Consider the following 19,816-nt stretch of genomic DNA (forward strand, 5'->3'; position numbering starts at 1 on the left):
TTCCCTGATCCCTTTGATCACTTTAAGACCTTTGGGTCTGTGAACCAGCTGGGTTTGGCTGCCAACTCAAAAAGCTCCTCGTTCTCCTTCCTTCAGATCTTTCATGTTGCACAGTAAACTTAAGGCTCATGCTCCTCCAAGGTGTGAGGGTCAGTTCTGCGTGCAGCGTCTTTGAAGAGCAATGTCTTCTTCCAGCCAGGGTAAATTAAAGTAAAGCCCCCTGTTGCGGGTGATCAGACGTTGGCCACGTGGTTCGCGGCCCTGTGAGGAGTGAGGCGTGTCCGGGAGACCACCTCCGGAGGCACGCGAGCGTGGAGAGAAGTGCAGAGAGGCTGAGCAAGCGGCGACATCTTTAATCATAGGAATTCAACCGTGGTTGGCCACGCCCCCCAACCCAACCCACCGATGTGGGGTTAATGATGGCAGGCGGCCACATGAACGGCAGCGGTCTGTGCGGTGCCGCTTCCTTTGAGCGATGAGAGAGGGAATGCATTTCTAACCTGCGGTTCATTAATGAAAGGCACCCCCGCTCCCTCTTCCCCGCAACACATTCGCCGGCTGTGCTCCGTAATGAGACAGGAGTGTGTGAGAACCCAGGTGTGCTCGGTGCTGGCGCACTGCCTCGGCTTCAGGGATATCAGGTAGAGGGCTGAACTTTCACTGAAACCCCTAGGGGTTTAGGGTTGGGGGGGATTACGGGGTCAACAATGAAGGTATCGGGAGAGCACTTGCGCTCATAGACAGCGAAGGGAAGAGTAAAGTTCAAATGAGGTGTATTTCATTACAAACTGTATTTAAATGCAACATGCCCGCACCCAGCCAGATGGAATTTAATTACATCTTAGACGTGGTGTTCTGACACACTGCTCAGCGCGACTCACCGAATATGACTGTTAAAATCAGTCTCTCCACCGGAAACTGTTCTGTAAGTAACAGGACGGAGGACAGGTATTGAAAACCATTGACATCCGAATGAGGAAGAGGGCATCAGGGTAAATGTTCCTGCACGGCCTCTTCCAGTGTGGAATGTTATCGCTGCGTTTGCCTGTCAATAGATCTCCATCTAATGAGTAATGGCTCTTCGGAAAGGACCCCTGACCTCCCTCATCCCCCGGGGAGAAGAGCTGCCCTTTCGCTTCCACCAGACAGCTGCTGGCCACATGGGCATCACCCTCAGTTTCCACACTCACAGAACCCAGGATCCTCTTGGGTTCGTCCAGATATCCTCCTATCTGCTGCCAGTCCATATGTCCCTTACTGTGGGTTGAGTTATAACCCACGTTGTGGGCACACCTCAGCCAAAGACCCACCTTAAGACTGCTCAGCAAAGAAGACTAAGAAGTTGGGCTGAGCAGTTAATACCTTCTGTACTGGAGACTGTGTCCAGTTGACACTGTGCACACAGCTTTGGAATGAGAACATGGTGGCGCAGCAGGTAAAGCTGGTCTCTCACAGTTCCTGAGCTGCTAGGTAGGCATTGGTTTGAGTCAAATTCAGGGAGTTTGCATGTTTCTCCTGTGTTTGCACTCAACAGTGGTCCAGCAAACCACTTTGGTTCCTCCCATGTGTAGAAACCGTGTGAGTGGTCACTGACGGGTGGGTTTGAGTGGCTGGCCCTTCAACACATACTGATGTGATGGAGAAGAGGAGCTGCTCTCAGCTGAGACTCTTTGCTGATCATTCCTTCAGCTCTTGTATGGCATGCAGCAAGGAGACTGTTGTGTTTTTCTGGAATTCAGTTTTAGTGGACTCTTAACCCAGAAATTGAGTTCTTGTTCTAGGTGTTGGTGGTAGATCTTCCAAAATGTACCCATGTACTCAACATGTATCTCAGCACGCGTCCTGGCACATACCTCATGAGCGTTGAGGTATCCTGAGGTATCCAGCGTGAACCCGTCTTGTACGAGCACCTCTAACTCAGGCGATGAAGATTTTGACTGAATGACCCTGGGCAACTGCTACTGGCCTGGGGTGAGCCTACAGGTCTTGAGTAGAAGTGGGTTTCTGCATTGATGATGGCGGCGCTTTGCTAGCAAGCGAGTTAATTGAATGCCTGAGGGCCGTTTCCTTCAATTTATGACCGGCGGTTGGGGTTTTAATTACCCTGCCAGGGGCAGTTTGGCACTGCACTAACCTTTTGAAGCATTAAGAAGGTTTCAACGGGTAGTAATTACTGTTTATTTGGTGAGATCTGTTTCATGTAAAATGCAGTCGGTCGCTGCGGTGTGTGTCATTGCTAGGTGAGTGTATCGGGGCTACTTGAAAGGAGTTTGTTTCCCGGAGCAGTTCATTTGTGCTTCTATGTGAGCCCCCAGACCCCTTTTGTGACCCCACCTTTAGATAGGTCTTCCACCACATTCAGTCCCAACTCAAGAGGTAGAGCAGCAGTTGAACACTTCAGGGAAAGACTCGTCACTTCGGCTCCTTCTTCCCTGGGAATCCTTCACACACATGCTGGACATACACACTCCTGCTACTGTGCTCTCCTTTTGAGATAAAAGTCCACTTATGGGTAACAGGGCTAGCTATCATCTTCTCTCTGTGGCACAATAGGAGATGCAGAGCATCTAGCCGTGGGTTCAAGCAGAGCATACTTCTGAGGAACCCGATTAAAGAGGCGACCTTGAAATATTCAGTTCAGGTGTGGAGTTCAGTAATGTGTGTCTGTCTGTCTGTCTGTAATCTGCAGTAATTATAAGACTCTTTGAAAATGATCAGAGTTGAATTGTTCCAGTGAAATACCTGGCTGAGCTGATGGGTGAAGTGTGAAACTGTAAGGCAACTGGTGTCACCAGTTTAAGATGTTCCTCAGATTCCATGTCTTCACGAGTAAACGGAGAGGGCGTGAAAACATCCGCCCTCGGGAACTTACCTTGCACCAGCAAAGTGATTTAGCATATAATAGATATGGTAAGGATTGGGGCAGGATGAACCGATCCCAAACCAGTCATTACGGTAACCACCCAGAACGACTGGCTGCTTCCATCTGGCCCACAGTCATGTGAGGAGGGAGTCCATGGCTGCCTCGGTGTTGTGGCAACTGCCTGTTTGTTTGTGTTGCTCTGTTCCAGGAAGCTGGGGGTGGGGGGACGGCTTTGCCAGAGGCCTTGGTGTTGCGTTGGAGTGGAACCGCCTTTTCTGTGGAAAAAGAAAAACCCTTCAAAGGCCACTTCTCAGCCCACTCGATGACCGTTGGGCCACATCGGTAGAGAGAGCAGGAAAGAGACTGAGGGCCTCTGGCGAGATGCTGCTGAGTAGGAGCAGACAGAGCCTGCCGTACCATGGGCTTTGGGGATGTGTGTACCGGTCGCCAAGCGGTGTGACGCATTCCTGGCTCTTGAGCGCAGGGCTTCCTTCCGTGGAAACTGCCATGTTCATTTTTAGCTGCGTTTATTTATTTTTCATGACGATGAAGAAGCAACTTGGTCTGTTGAACCTGTGGTGCACTCTCTTGTCTCATAGTGGAAGTTGCCTGTGAGCTACTGCTGTCATTTCCGTGGGGTTCCTCCACCGTGTCCAGGTGCTGTGCTCCAGACACGTGAGACACCGGGGTGCCCCGCCCACGCCTCGAATCTGAGACCATTTTGCCTTTTTACGCACAATTCCACTAAGAGAGTGTCTTTCATCTGACCACCATAAGCACTAGCATCTGAACAAGCCAATGTAATTATCACCAGTTATGAATTTTCAATTTTATGTGTTTTGTTCAGATTTTATATACCTCTAGTGTGTCTGATCAGTTGTGATTGGCCATAGAAAATGAGTGGGTGAGAATATAATAAAGAGCAAATAGTATAGAGTGCCTGATTCAAGAGTTCACACACACACACACACACACACACACACACACACATACACACGCACACACAAACGCAACGCTGCAACTATAAGTTTGACCCAGTCTTGGGCTAGTATAACTTTGACCAGAGAAGAACATGCTGACTGGTTATCACTGAGTGCTGTGACTCAAGATTTACTTGTTTTGAACCGTTTCAAACTTTTTAATGATGCCACATAAATGTATTATTTAATTGCGCTCATTTTACACAAAAAAGCAGTGGTATCATTTCAGGTACATAAGATGTGTAGACCGCAAATTCCGAAAAGAAGTATAGAGCTCAGGACAGGACAGGATGGAATGGGACAGGACCGGAGAGGACAGGACACGATTATACTTTATTAATCCCCGCAGTGAAATTCACACACACAGATAATGTGATAATGGCTGCGAATGAAGTCGTTCAACATGTGTAACAACACATTTGGCACTAATCTGTGTTTTGTAATTGCTTTTCGAATAATGATAATGAGGCACCCAGTTCTGGATGGAAACATCAAAAATAGAAACACAGAATAACATTTATCCTTATTGTGCTGAGTAACACATACTGTACTGTCTAACTGTAACCGTGTTTTCACTTTTGTGTGAAACAAGCAGTTTCCTACAGTAAAGCTGATTTCTTTTAGGCATTTTTGGAGCAGGACGTTTTTAATTAATCCTTTTGAAGCTTGATGATGCAGTCGCTCATGGGACAGGAACACAGGTCCACTTTCTTACCGGTTAGCTCATTTATTCAGTTTACCCCCAGGTGAAGTCTGAGGATTCGCATGACTGTTGTCCCCATGAAGGGCCGCAGGAGGTGAGAACTGTTACCCTGGACTGCAGCATCTGCTGAGCCTGTGGAGGAGAGCGATGACATCAGCGCCAGCGCCAGCCCTGCTCTCAAATCACGGGGTTTCAGTTAAAAACCGCTGAGGCAGTGGCTGCCGCTCGTCTGGGCCGCTTTGTTCTCTCTTCATTAAACATACGTTTGTCTTTTAGGCTTTTTACGTGAACGGCCGTTGCGCTTGTTTGCCAGAAGCATCCAGATCTCGCCGCAGATTCGACCACTAATTATTTCGAGAGAAAAGCGCCTCATTTTTTCCCCAGACTCTGCTATTCCGGCGCTGAACGTTTCAGCATGTTTGGATGGTGGAACAGGAGCAAAGAGGGACCGAGGCCCTGTCTGTGGCAGCTTGTGGGCAGGCTGTCCAGCTGAGGACAGAGACACCAGCTTTTGACACCAGCAGTTGGCAGGGTGGTCAAGACCCCTGACTTGTGGTCAGAAAGCGGCCTGGAGGGTTAAATCCCAGGAGTGGGGCCTCTGTTTATAACAGCGATGGTCGTTCTTTACTGGAACTGATTCGGTGAAATTTCCTGTTCTCTAGTATCACAGGCAGCGGAGTCTTGTTTAGTAAAACCATCAGCTGAATAAATTAAACGGTGATCTGCTTCCCATTAAAGTGTTTCTTTGGTAAATAATGAAAATCAAAGGATGGTTTAGATTTAAAAAGAAAAAAAAAATCCCGTATAAAAATGCATTGTCAATCCGTTTGCGTCAACCCGTTGTTGCCGTGTTAGGAATTGACCTTGTTTCTGCTGGCAGTTTACCTCGATTGTCTCAGCTGGTGCTCAGCTCTGCAGACGACCCTCAGAATTTACTGGATGTGTGGACAGAGCAGGACAGAGTCAGACAGAGCCAGAAAAGGACAAACCGTGTGATACAGAGACAGAGATGGAAAAAGCCCAGCAGAAGTAGATGGAGCTGGACAAGCTGGACAAAGAGACCCCAAAGCTGGAGAGGGAAACGGGTGGTACGGATAGAGACGGACACGGAGAGAACCCAGCAGTGCTGGACGGAGGTGGACAGAACCCCGAAACAGGAGCTCCGTCCAATGCTTCGCCCCAAAAGCTGTCCAGGCAAATCAGCCTCTACATCAACTCTGTGAAATCGAGAAGAAAAGGAAACACGTCCTCTTTCAGGTAACATCATCAGTGCCTCTGCGAAGCCTGGTCCACATGCCGATTCTCTGAGGACGGACGTTGACGTGAAAGATGAGGGAGAGGAAGGGAGACGGAGGACGGAGGTCATGGCCTCATTTGCCCAGGGCCTGCTTGACCTGGGGCGACCTTCGGCCATTGGTGCATCCCCCCGCTTTCCTCGTATTGATGTCACACTCAACTGAAATGTAACCTTTAATCTCAGCCTGCAGCTGAAAGAGAATAATACATGGCGTACCTGCGGACAGGGGAGAGGGATGGAGGGGAAGACGAAGGGAGAGAAAGATTAGCCTCACATTAATCATTAACAACGCTTCAGATGCTTTTCAAGTGCCTGTCCTTTTGGTCAGCGTCCTCCTCAGGCTGGATTCTTCTAATGAGGCTGTGAAAAAAGCCCCCATGCTGTTCTGTCCCCGACGAAAAAACAGAGAGAAGCCCAAAAGAAAGCTAATATTAACAGCAGGGGAGCAGCAGCGGGACGAGCAGTGAGATGACAATATTCTCCTTCCTGCTCTTTTTTCTCACTTCAATGGACTCGAGATTCATGTGCGCACGTGCTGAGTGCATCGAAGGTGACGCAGGGATGGGCGTACGCTTCTCGGGCATAGAAAATGCAAAATACTCCGAGCCCTGAGCGCTGCGATCGCATGTGAACTCCTCAGGGTTCCTTCCTACGTGTCTCAATACCTGGATGTGAATTCAGGCGTTCGGCACGTGTTCCGTATGGGACTGATGGGACTCAAGCCGGCGCCGTGTCCCTTTACCGCGGTGACAAGATAATCGTCTGTAAATCCGCAACATCTGCGCAGCCTGCAAAAGAATTCTTGTATAATGATGGGATCACTGGGAGTTGCCACGTATTCAGGTATTTATTCACTTGTCTGACGCTTGACTCCAAAGCATCTTACAAACTGAAGCTATTACAGTTATATTCCCACTTCTACAGCTGGGTATTTTTCACCGGAGGACTTCGGTGTAAGTGTCTTGCTGTCACATCCACGGCCACACCCACACTGCAGTTGGCAGCACCTGATGCCGATCGGGCGCCTGATGACAATTGGAGCACTCAGCGTTAAAAGGTCCTCCTCAGCCCCTTTGCACTCGCGGAATCTCACTGAGACAACCGTCCCCCTTTGTGCTCATGTACCGATCTCCTTCATTCTTAGTCCCAGTTCTTCGGCCCCTGGCCTCTGACTTCTCGCCTCCTCTCCTGACTTTGTCCACGGATCCTTGCTCCCGCTCTGACCGTCCATCGACCGACTCCTCGCCCATCCCCGACAACGAGAACTCGCCCGATCCCTCGGTTCCTGACAAACGATCCTGCGCTTGGGTCCAGCCGTCCCCGCGTCCTCGGTTCCTCGTGGCACTTTCCTGGCGGCTTTACAGCAGGAGGTGGGACTGAAGCTTGAGTCTGTGGCACCTGTAACCAGGGCGCTACCTGGAGTCAGGTTTTTGACTGCGGCATCTGGGTTCTTGCAGAGCTGGGCCAACCTCTTGGTAGCGCCGAGCGTATATTCAATCATCAAAGCTCTCGAAGGCACAATGTTCTGCAGGAGTTTTTCTCTCCTGTGTCTGCAGGAGAGAAAGGAGGAAAGCAAGAGAGAGAGACCTTTGTGCAATGGCTTACATCAAGGCATCTGACGTTTATTCCCTTCTCTGTTTCTTTCGATTCCCCTCTCCTTGTAAATGCCTGCCTTGTGTCAATGGAAATGATTAATTGGAAAGCCCACTGGTATGTCGTCCACAAAGCCACTTGGCATGTTTTTCCCCAACTGACTGCCACCAGAGTCCAGCGGAAGTACCGGTCGATCCCCCTAATAAACAACAGCTCTGCCTCCTCTCGCTGTCACTCTGCGTTGGGTCAATATTGATATCTGCAGCCGAGTCGTGCCTCCTCCGTTCGCCGTGAGCCAGCAGTATGACTTCTTAATGAATCATTCATGTCAGCGAGGCAAGGCGTCCAAGCCGTATTGATCGTTTCTCTCATGGAGGCGTTAAGCGGGCCGCACGCTTGTCCTGTCTCAACACGGAGCTTCATTTGTATCTGAATCGCAATACAAATGTACCCAAAATTTCATTTTGAACAGTACATGGAATTACTAGGATAGATATTGCAGCATGAAAAACATCCTTTTTCAGTGATTTTTTAAGGTAGCAATAACCCTTTTTTTGTCAATATCTCTTATAATGAATATGTTCTGCTTTTAAATGAGGCCTCCAGGAATGGTGCTCAGACCCTCCCTGTATCGTACTTACTCCTTGACTGTCATTTTTAGTAAAGATTTCACATGGGTGAACAAACTTCAGTGTTGTTCTAAAGAAAAAAACAGCAATAATTGTTGTGAGGACCTCTTACTCTCTCACATAATCAACATTTCCTGTGGGGGTGCTGATGAATAATTAATGAAGACTCCATCCGTCGTGTTCTTTTTCTCTTAGTTATTCAGGGAGAGTAGTGGGAAATGGCCTTCAGGCTCAGAAGCAGAACCCGGAGATGAAAGTGCGGAGTGCTGACCCGATTCTGGTGGAGGTGAAGGAGAAGCTTGAGCGCTTTAACCAAGTAAGTGTGACCCTCCGCCTCTTTCGCATCCCACCTCTGCCACCACTGTGAGCCTAGTGTCAACCTACTCTGCGGAGCTGATGGGAAATCATTGCATCTTGATTTTCTTTCTGTCTCTCAGGAGATATGCGGAGCAATCATCTCCAGTATAGTGACTACCAGGTGCTCATCTGCATTCATAGGAACTCAAACACAAATATGCTACACAATCAAAGCATCATTAATGAGAAATTAGCAACTGCATAGGCAAGGAATAATTTCAAAGGCCTAGCTGAGGAAGGATAGTGGTTATAAGTCAACCACCACTCAAATCAACCCAAGTCAACTTTTTCCTTTTCCTTATTCACAAACTGGTCAAAATAGTCCAAGCAGCCTTCCCTGGAGTAATCAAGGGACGACCATGTTTGTTCATAATAAAGGAGACCATGTTTGTTCATGGTCTTCAGAATCTACCCGTCCTTCCAAACGGGTCTCCACCCTGGAAACCCCTGGCTTTTTTGAGGTTGTCAGTAATTTTCCTCCCAGGCCGTTCCCTGGATGGTGCTTCCTCCAGCCTACCCCTTCTGCCATAGATTGGTCTTTGTACCTACACCCTCTGTGTATGGAGCTCTGAAGTTAAGATAGAGCTGAATATGTCAAACTGTCTTAAATTTTCTCCCTTTACCTGTCTATACTTTCCATTGTTATGCATTGAAAGAATCCACAGCCATGATTAGAAAAACACAAGAGTTCTAGAATGACTTGTTGTTGGTAAAGGAAAGAACTGAATTTACATTTGAACAAACTTAATCCGCCTTCTTAGCTTTCCACTCCCGGTTCCCCTGGGTTTGATACGGACCTGTTAGGCCCAATACAAACACCTCTTAGCTTGCAATGTAAATCGGTGTTTATTTATGTACACGCACAGCTTACTGCCAGCATTCATTTACACCACATGGTTTTTGTGAATGGGTCAATATGTATTATTATTCTTTCATTTGTAATTTCTGATGTGCAAGAAGGTCAGCCGTTGGTCAACGTGCAACGTGTATTTTAAATATAACAACATAAATGCAAAAAATTGTGCAGAGCGAAGATGCAGACTGTTGAAACTGTGGGTGGAATCAGTGGTCCGCACACACGCCTTGGTTTTACACTCCCCCGTGTGAGTATCGCGCTGGCTGAGACAGTGTTACCCTGGTGCAAAGCTAATTAATGCAGGACTTACCCGAGGCGGTTAAGCTGTGCACAGAAGAGGTGAGCACTGCAGTTGTCAGCTGGATAATGGAAGGGTCAGGGATTGAACTGCAGCAGAAACAGATCTGGCACAGGCAGCTTTTAGAAGCAAATTTTTGTCATGTAAATGTGATTAAATATGAATAGGCTGGGAATAAAAAGACCACTGCCTCAGACTCCCAGGAAAGCTGTTCTGGAGACAAGCATGGGACATTCCTCTCCCCCTTGCATTTCTAAACATGAAACATTATCCACACGAAATACTGATCTTTAAAAAAAAAAAAAAAAAAAACAACCTGATAGATGTTTGGCAATGCAGCATCCTTTCTGAGAACCTGTTAGAAAACATCCAGATCCACTGTCGGAATTCTCGAAAGCGCCACACACTGTTCAATACAAGCTGCTTGGGATAATGCAACAGATATTCTTTGAATTTCAAATTCCAGCACATAAAAATGTGCTGAGTTCTGTTAAACTGCTGTTTTTATGCATTTGCTAAAGCTGGAGAGTGTTTTCCAAGTGGGGGAGAACTCATAAGTCTTTTCATAATCCTTTCGCTTGGTCAGCTGCTCATCTGCTTGCTGTCAGGGACAAATGAGCGGCTGTCACTTCTGAGTGGCAGTTGCAGCAGCGTGGAGCATCTGCCCCTTACGGTGATCTCTGGACAGCCGGGCTTTGTCGTCACAGAGATGCAGGAGGAAGCAGCGGGTGGGTTGACATTTCGGGAAAGGACTTGCTCTTTGTTCGTCAGCCAGCACGGAGACAATCGCCACTGTCCACGTCAAAGCCTTTGTGTGGGGTGCTGATAAGAGGATGCGCACACGCTCACGCACGCACGCACAGACACACACTCACCACTGCAGTAGACTGGCCCTCATGGAGTCCTTCCCAGGCAGTGGCCTGTAGCTTTTCACTGGGTTGAAGGGTCTGCTGGCATTGACACCAGGGCTCTAGGAGTCGTGGGTCTCTTCTCTGTCCAGCGGTGTGGACAAAGTGGCCGGTGCCGCGATGGAAAGAGCAGACATAGGCAGCGTGTGGGGGATGTCTGCCTACGACATCACTGGAGCAATGATCGGCGCTGCTTCTTTGCTTAGTCTTCCCATAGGAAACATCTTCACTGTACAGTTTTATGGTTTTTTCTCTTTTTGTGTTGTTGCCCAAACACCGACACGGGTGGGGGTGGGGGCGGGGGGGGGGCTGCATTTCTATCGAGGCCAAAGTGGACACTAATTTATGCGTACCCCTCCGGCTTGCTGGTTTACCATAATAGTTTTTACATTACTGTCTGGCCAGAACATGGGAGCTGCGATCGGCGAACACGCACGGGGGCTGCGGGTCAAATACTCGCCGCTCGGAGGGGCTTTAAATACTGCATCGCTGTGGCAACAATCGATGCCATTCCAGCACGGAATGGCTGCCGGCCCGGGGGCCCCGGAGCGAGCGGTCCGCGTGAGACGGACATAAATAATCTCCAAGGCCGAATAAATGTTAAGATATGTGTCTCTGTGGGGTGATATGTATCACGGGCTGCCCACCCAAAAGCTATAATCGTATCTTACGAAAGCTGGAAGTGTGAGGAAAGAAGAATTGTTGCAGCTGTGTTTGGGAGTGGCTGATGTTCCTGTGAAGCCACTTTTTCCTCCACATGGACCCGGTTTCACAGCAGGGCCGGTCTGTTTCTCATCCAAGGAGACACCGGGGTGTGTGTTCTCAGCCCACCTAAGAATGGGATCTCGATCCATTTCAGCAGTTCTGACATTCGGTCTCCTGACAGGTTACAAACTGTGGGATCGGCAGCGATGCGACTGTTGGACTTTCAGAGTGTCCGGCGTCACGGGCCGCGTAACATCTTCCTCTGGTTGTTCGTGCAGTTTGCGTGTGGGCTCCGATCTACTCGGCACGCTATCCTATCAGATAATTCCGCTTCCCTCGGTGGCGTAATGGGATTTTTCCCAGAAATGTCCGCAACCATCCCTTCCTCTCGAAGGCGTGCCCATTTGCAGCGCTCCACCCTTCGGGGCAGAGTCCCCCTCCCGGACCAACACGGCACCACATTTCCTCGTGCTGATCAGGGCTGCTGTGACAGTAGGTGCGCGCAGGAGCCAAGGAGCTGTCCCCTTCGCCTCCGCTGGCACTTGGGAAATGTCCTCCACGGCTCTTGTCCTGCCAGGAATCGGTGAAGAGAGAAACTCTGTGCAACCTCCGGACTGCCACGTCATCTCTAAGCATCACGTTTCATCCTTGAAAGACGCATTCTAAAAACCGCTCCGTACAGACACTTGTATTAATGTATTTTACTTTATTTGCTCAGTCAGCCGTGGGTTAAATAGCTGAGGCTTTCCTGTTAATAAAAGAAAAGCAATACATTTCACATAGAGACTTTGATAAGCTGCTGTATGAATCTGGCAGCATTGGAATGTGTGTCTCGTTACAAACCTCTAAATCATCCCTATGTTCGCATATTACACTGGAGGCGGCAGAACCTCCCACTCAATATACACACCAATCGCTTGGGACAGCAGCTAATATTGACACACGTGTATGAATAGCTTAATACAGGTTGTAAAATGTAAGCTGTAAGTTTTTTAAAAAAGCTTTTTCCTGAGCGCTCAACAGAACTGGACGAGAACTCGATTTTAAAAAATGCAGCGTTAGATTCAAGGAGGCTTCTGATGTAAATGTAAATGTAAAGCGTTGCGCCTTTATCGACCCGAACATCCACAGCTGTAGGAACACAAGCAAAAGTGTGAAGTTTAAAGCTGAAATAACAAACGCTGACCATCTTTGAAACCGCGATTCACTCTGGACACAGGCATCGCTGGGAAACCTACGAAATTAAAAAATCGGTCGATATCTCCCCTTCAGCGAACCCCCCCACCCCCAAATTCCCAGGACCCACCGCATAAAGTATGAAAGGAGCGCCAAGCTTGAACCCGAGACGTTCGGGGTTCACTCAGTAAGTCAAAACATTATTTTGCCTGTGAAATGGCGCAGTGGGAGCAGGTTTGCTGCGTGGTGACTGAACGCAGAAAGGACTCCTTCCGTGGGGTGAGACGGAGACTGGAGATGTGGCTGCCGGAGTGCCGACGGTGACAGAACTCAGGTGCAGAGGGTGCGGAGGAGGCTGATGAAGCGTTCGCTGATGGGCCTTTGGAGTGCGCTTAATGTTCTGGGAGCCGAGCGGAGACACCCACTTCGATACACTGATGAAACCCTCCTAATCATCTCCAGATGTTCCCGATGTCTTCTGAAAGGGGCGTGTTTGACTTTGAGCCAAAGGGGCTGAGTCCACCTCTCTTTCCGAAAGACGCTAAGAGTTTCTGTGCATTCTGCACACGCACGCACACACACACACACACACACACACACACACAGACTGTAATCCAAACATGCCACAGAGTCACGTGCGATTATTGACAAAAATGCATGTTTTGCGCATCAGAAGTGTCAATGCAGACCTTTGTAAGTTAATTTAGATGCGCAGCTTCTCCGGATCCTTCCGGCTTTCAGAGACGATGTATGTCTTTTTGTCCGGCCGTTATCCTTCCAGACAGATGGCCTTACTAGTTGCAGAGCAGCAGTTTAGACAAGTGCAGAGTCGAGCTCCAAGAAAAAAGGCAATTTAAATACAAATGACAAATTACTGAGCACAAGAGCTCCGAACGGAATTATAATTCACGAGCCGGAGAAGTTGAAATAATACCTGCGAAGAGAAACGGGGCAAATCCATCACAGGCTGCGGTACAACGCTGATTCGGACTCCGGACACCCGAGGCCCAGCCAAATGTGTCCATCAGCAGGTTTCGGTGAGATTCTCATGCATTTGGTATCGCGGAGGCTCTCGAGAGCGGCAGAGAGCCCGCAGCGGCGGCCTGCCTTCACACACACGCCCATACGCACACATTTATACACACGGGAGGAAAGTCGAGCCACACCGATGTTGCCAGCGATCCTCTGCCATCGAATCATGAATGCGGTGAAATAAGGAGCCCACCAGCCGCTTGGGGACATTCTGAGTGCAGCACACACTGAGCCCTGGCGCTCATTGTCACAAGACCTGTTCTGTGGGATGGACACCTCCTGGGACACGTCCAGCCACTTAGACAATATTCGTTAGAGGGAGCTGAACTCGGAACGTAATTATGAGCCAAGAGCAAAGCAGAAAGTTTTTGTGTGTGTGTGTGTGTGTGTGTGTGTGTGCGTGTGTGTGAAAGACGGAGTAAAAGGGAGATTACCAAAAGTGACGGTCACAGTGGTTTTACCGCACCACCGGAGCACACTGAACGGAACCGAGACACTTTTTGGAAGCCCGGCCGTTGCTCCCTGGGATGGAACAGCGAGACGTTGGCAGGGTGGAGGCCCGTGGACAAGATCTCCCCTGCAATTGGCTGGTCGGGGGGGGGGTGAGGCAACAGCATCCAGAGTCCAGAAGCCCCTTTACTGCAGATCCTGGTGGTCGAAACACACCCTCCACCTGCTGGTGTTGATCAGGACTCATCCTGGGTCAGAACCACAGCGATGTGAGTGGTCGAGGGTGTCAGTAATGAACTCAGAGGGCTTAAGTAGGAGCAACTGTGCGCGTCCTCCGAGTGTGTCCCCTGTGCGTGGAGACACGCTTTGAAGGACTTTCCTGTCTTCGTATTAAATTGACAAACTGTGAAAGGTCCACAGGCCCCTGCTGCTTCTGTCCTTGTATGAGTTCTCATTAGTCATCTGTCCCATGTTGTGTGTTGGTGTCACCATGGCGACAGCCTGACCTCCCGTGTACCCTTTCCTTGGCTGGCCTGTTCGCAGTTCCACCCCACCTCAGTGCCACTTACCATTTATTTACCACCCTCCCTAGCGACGCTTCACATTTGACCTGGGGAAAACGTAATTTAATAATTACACCATTACTAATGAAATAGCCGCCACGTTCGCTACGGCTTCCTTTCATTAAGGGTTTTTTGGGCTTTGTCAGTAATATGTTAATACCCCATCAGTTCTAATGTGGCTTCACATTGTTAAACCGCGATGCAGCCATCTTCTCCCCATTAGTGCAATACGCTTATTAAATTAGTCATTTAGCTGGTTCACATTTAATTATGTAACTAAAGGGCAGTCAGCTTATCTCTGTGCTCACAGTCGTCCGTTTGAAAGGCACCACATTCTGCACCGCTTCCCAGTGTGGCTCTGTCTCGGGGCTGTGGCTTATGGGAAACGAAAAAAACTGGCAAACATCGTGGACCACAACAAATCTCATCCGTAAACTGAGCGACCTCTCCTGGGTCACACGTCACTTTTTCAGGGGAAACGGTCTGGCAGTGCTGTGATGCTACACAATAATCCAAAGCAGCCTTGGAAACTCGTGCAGAAAAAGTACATCTTGAATTGTGTTTCCGGGCAGCGGTAAGAGGGTGGGCAGAACCAGGACACCATGTCCTCACAAGATCCTTCATCCTATAGCTCATTCTTGGTCGCTCTTCCCACTTATATTTGTTTATTGATCAGACACTTTTGTCCAAAGCGACTTCCAATGAACTCTATGTAGTGTTATCAGCCCACACACCTTATTCACCGCGGTGACTTACACTGCAAGATACACTACTTACACTGGGTCACTCATCCATACATCTATGGAACAAACACACTCTCTCCATCACTCGCTCACTATGGGGGAACCTGAACAGCATGTCTTTGGAGTGTGGGAGGGAACCAGAGCCCTGGAGGAAACCCATGCAGACGAAATGCAAACTCCACAAAGACTGAGCGGGGATCGAACCCACATCCTCTCGCACCGTCCAGGAGCTGTGAGACAGCAGCGCTACTCGCTGTGCATCCGTGCCGCCCCTTAAATGAGAGCAAGTGGAAAAACACAGAAACAAGGTAGAGGCCATAAAGGAAACAACAGCGGGAACTGCAAACCCGGCCTTTCGATTAATTTGAAATCCCTGAAGCGGAGCAGCACCGAGTCTCTTATGAAAAGGTAATATTTGCCTTCAGAATGAAGCGCGTGGATCGGGGATGGACGCTTGGTGAAAGAGAGCGGAAAGAGGAGAGCAGGAAACTGTGCGACGTGGCAAAAGTGCTGTAGTGTGACTTGGAGCCTCTGAGCAGAAGGACTTGGGTTTGACGCCCAGGAGGCATCCTTCTACTTTACGCTTTACCACTTTCAGTAGCTTATCTCGGTTACAAGTTGAGTCACTGGACTGACATGTTCGCACATCTCCAGTAATTTCCAGTCTAATTTTGCATTTTCTTTTCTCCGAAAAGCCACATGTTCCACTTTAGAGGTGATGATTCGAATAAATCACAGTACAAATCCCTGAGAGCTTTACAAGATGCCATGTGTTAAAACCAGAAAACACTGCAGCGATTCACCTGTTCCTGGGCACTTGTGAGGATTTGGAGGAAGTGAACTCTGGAGGCTCCTGCCAGCCCCTCGATTTACTTTAAATAACCTTCTCATCTCATCTTATCCCACGTGTGACTGGAAAATTTCACCCTGAAGAGTAAACAGAAGTGGACGAAAGCCAGTGAACGGCTCCATAGATGGGTCCGGGAGGACCACACCTCGTTCCACCCAGGAGAACATCGAAGGGATGAGTGTGTGTGTGTGTTTGTGTGTGTCTGAACGGAGCCTGATCTGGAGAGCTGGGGGAGGGGGGGCTCAGCGATAGTCAAAAAGCCTATTGTAACAGAACTTGGAAAATAAATCTGTCAGTAAGACTGACACACAAATAAGTATGTGATCATCTAGCGAAAAGGTTATTACTGCTGAGTGAGACATTGAGATTCTGGAACAACTTTAGAAAGACACCCCCCCACACCCCACACCACCCCAACCCACCCCATTCCCTATTTCCACCCATCTATTTAGTTCAGCGTAGCACACTTTGAAGTCTGTGAAAATGCTCGCAAAGCACATTGCAGAAAATCAGTAATCAGTTCAATTAATTTCACGCTAAATCTGTCTGTGTTTAGGCTCACGTTGACGGATTTGATCTGAAAAATATCCTTTGGCCACGATAATTATATTTCTGTCATGAGAATTAAGTCTTTTGACTCCTCACCATCTCAGCATCTAGAGTTTTTCCTGATCTGAGGAACATTAGTAGAGCTTTATTCGCGGAGGATAAAACAGCAGAACAGCAGATTTACGCTTGTTAAACAACCTTTTCATTGTTTCTCCATTTACTCAGCATGTTATGAAGATGAGAAGTTTTGACATTTTCAGTTTCATTGCAGTTTTGCACATGGAAGACTAAAGATTTTGCATTTAGGGCAAAATAAATACTTTTTGTAGGGGTTACTTTTTAAATCTCTGTTCTGACCAAGGTGGGTCAATACTGCTGCCTTACGGTGCTGGGGGGCTGTTAGGGTGTAGGTTCGAATCTGGCTCATTCTGTGTGCGAGCTTACGTGTTCTCCGTGAGTCTCTGTGAGTTTACTCTGGGTGCTCTGGTTTCCTCCTACAGCCCAAAGACATGCGCTTCAGGTTAATTGTTGACCCTGATTTGCCCATAGTGTGTGTGTGCGTGTGTGTGTGTGCGTGTGTGTGTGGGGCATCCCTTCCGAGCTGTCCCCCATACCCTAGTGCCCAAGTGCCCAAAGACTCTGGGATTGGCTCTGCACTGTGACCCTGACCAGGACAAGCAGCTCGCGTGATTGACGGAGTGAACTTTACTATATCTGCAGTTTAAGTACTATGGTATTTTCTAGTCTTTGCTGTTTCAAGGCGTTTAGCCTCAGAAAAGCTCCACCACATGAGCGATCCCTTCTGCACCACACTCCTCTGCCTGTTGCTGAGCCCCCCTCCCACCCCGATGTGCCTTATTCATCGGAGCCTCCATTTGTTCTGCGCCTTAACAATCACTCTTGCCTGTTGACATTGGTCGTGATTGTCGTGACCGGAAGGCTAAATAAGAGAACAATGCATTGAATCCACCCCACGGTCGATTTTCACCGTAGCTGGATGCTTTCCGTTTGTTTCTCTACGTACAGCCATACAGAATAATAATTCACTTAGAGAAATTGTGATCCAGTTTACCAGCGTTGGCCGCAGTACATTTTATTTCTTCACTGCATGTTTCATTTTCCAGTTGAGTTACTCTTTGGCGTCCAGCCTCTGACCTCCAGTCTATTCCTGCAGCTCGAAATTTCAGGTCTAAATTTTGTTGTGACTTTGTCATGGAAACAGGTTAAGGCAATATTGGCAAGGCTGCATGAAAACATGAATGTGATGTCATGTCTGACCATACCCGTGTGCGGCGAGACACGGCGTGTTTCTGTCGAGGGCTAAAGTGTTGTAGACTGACGCCTTTAACTGAGGAATAATGGGCTGCAGTCTGCTGTCTAAGAAAGCTCCACAGCGTGTGTTCTGTACAGTTGCGTTTATAGTTATGAGGCGTGTGAGAATAGCATTTCCCCCCGAGGTGAGTACAGAAGAGTGTGAATTTAGTTCTCTTCCCAATGTTGCTCTGTGGTCTGAATGGTCTAGTTCTCCTTGTGTTGACCTTTGAGCTATAACCCTTGACCTTCACCTCTGTGCTGCAGGAGATGCTGGGGGAAGCATCCTTGGGAAAGATCAAGGAGGAGTGGCTGGAGCCAGGCAGTGGAACCCAGGAGGGCAGCGGTGACTGTGACGATGAGGATGGCTGCCAGGGCTCCGGAGGAGATGCTGCCAGTGAGTCTTCCTCACTTCACTCTTCTTCATCTTGGCCTTGCTGACCTCACTAGTCCTAACGTCCTAATGTCGCTGCGCAGTCTCGGACTCCGCCTCATGCTGTCACACCATCATTGTACCACGTCCTCCCGCTGGGGTACCTTTCTCACACACTTCGATCCTTGAGAAAAGAGGCCAGGTGAGAACCCCACATGTGTAGCTGTGGTGGCTCTGGCAACAGACTGCAGCCATGGCAACAAGCCACACCCATCAGTCCAATGAACCAGTGGCTGCATGCAGTGTTAGTGCTGAGCACAGTCACCCTCAGCGGTTTGCACATGTGACTAATGCTCCCTGCGGCTAGACAGCAGAGTGTGAACGACACTGCGGCGTGGAATGTTGTGCCCACCGGCGTCAGAATCGCACTAAAAAAACACACAAAACAGAATAAAACACAATCGACGGGGTGCAGAAGAGGCAACTTTTTCCAAACTATTAATTTTAGTGTGTGATCCTCTGTGACTTTGCCAACACTGACACAAGACGTCCACCGCCCCTCCGCCTGGCAGCTTAAATCTTCAAACCTGTGGAATAAGAAGTAACTAATTTGCTCTTGGAGAGTCCTTTTCTGTTCACGGTTGATAAGATTAATCCCCTTCCAGCTGCCACCTAAGGGCAATGATGAAGGAGGCTCTTCTTGGCATGGTTGGTTGGAAGATCCTTGCTAGGAGACAGAGGGTATCAAGGGGGATGGATGGAAGGGAAAATGTATGGCTTAAACTGTGAAATGTCCTCTGTACTGCTGGCTCTTGGATCGTCGGGTATGCTATCGGAGAGGTGGTCTTGTTCACCAGGCCCTTTTGGGCTTTGCCGGTTGGGGAGATGGCAGTGTTTCAGGTGCGTTGGACCAGTCTCAAAACATGGGGCTCACTTGTTTGGGATAAATCCTTGGGCACTCCAGTCATTTCCATAAATCTGAGATAAATAAACCCTTTAGAGAATAAATCACTTACAGAATGAGTTTAATGCCATAACAAGTTCCAGCACTGTCAGTTTGCACAGTGTGTGCAGAGTATATAAATTATAATTGCTCAGCATGGAGTGTCCTGATGAAAAATTGGTCACTTGAAAAGGACTTAATCTAAACTTGGCTTGTGCTCCATCTGAAGCAGCAACACTGACTGCTGCTCTTCTGTTTGAGACTCTTTCTTGCATCTTTGTGTCTAACTGTTTGATAAGAAAAAGAAAGAAAGAAAGAAAGATTCAAGATCATCCTAGAAATGTTGAATCCTGGTGAAAATTGTGAGTGTAATTAACATTGTAAGGATTCTCAGAGTGTTGTCTGGGGAGCTAAAATGACCAATGTTTTTAGGGGATGGATAGTTATGAAGCTCTGACCCCACTCACCCTCTCTCATGCTTCTTTTTTTGACCCTGTGAGGCAGAGGTCGTTACCATAGCGACGGATGGTTGTGTATGACGGCTACGGTGTGACACGGAAGGTAGTCTGTCTTCAATCAGTGCCTGTCTGGAAATGAAAAAGGACCTTTGACCCGGAAGCTATTCCGTAAATGGCAG

At 48.5% G+C, this 19,816-nt stretch overlaps 1 protein-coding gene across 2 annotated transcripts in view; it reads left to right on the forward strand.

The window, feature by feature from the left end:
• Positions 1–19,816, forward strand: part of gpc5b (glypican 5b) — a 92,007-nt gene that overhangs the window by 53,499 nt on the left and 18,692 nt on the right. For both annotated transcript variants that reach the window (XM_018741195.2, XM_029246173.1), the window contains 2 exons: positions 8,261–8,381; positions 18,131–18,260. In XM_018741195.2, the coding sequence (XP_018596711.2) occupies positions 8,261–8,381; positions 18,131–18,260 (251 nt within the window). The remainder of the gene's footprint in view (positions 1–8,260; positions 8,382–18,130; positions 18,261–19,816) is intronic.

This window comes from Scleropages formosus, chromosome 19, assembly GCF_900964775.1.
Source record: "Scleropages formosus chromosome 19, fSclFor1.1, whole genome shotgun sequence".
Taxonomy (NCBI): Eukaryota; Metazoa; Chordata; class Actinopteri; order Osteoglossiformes; family Osteoglossidae; genus Scleropages; species Scleropages formosus.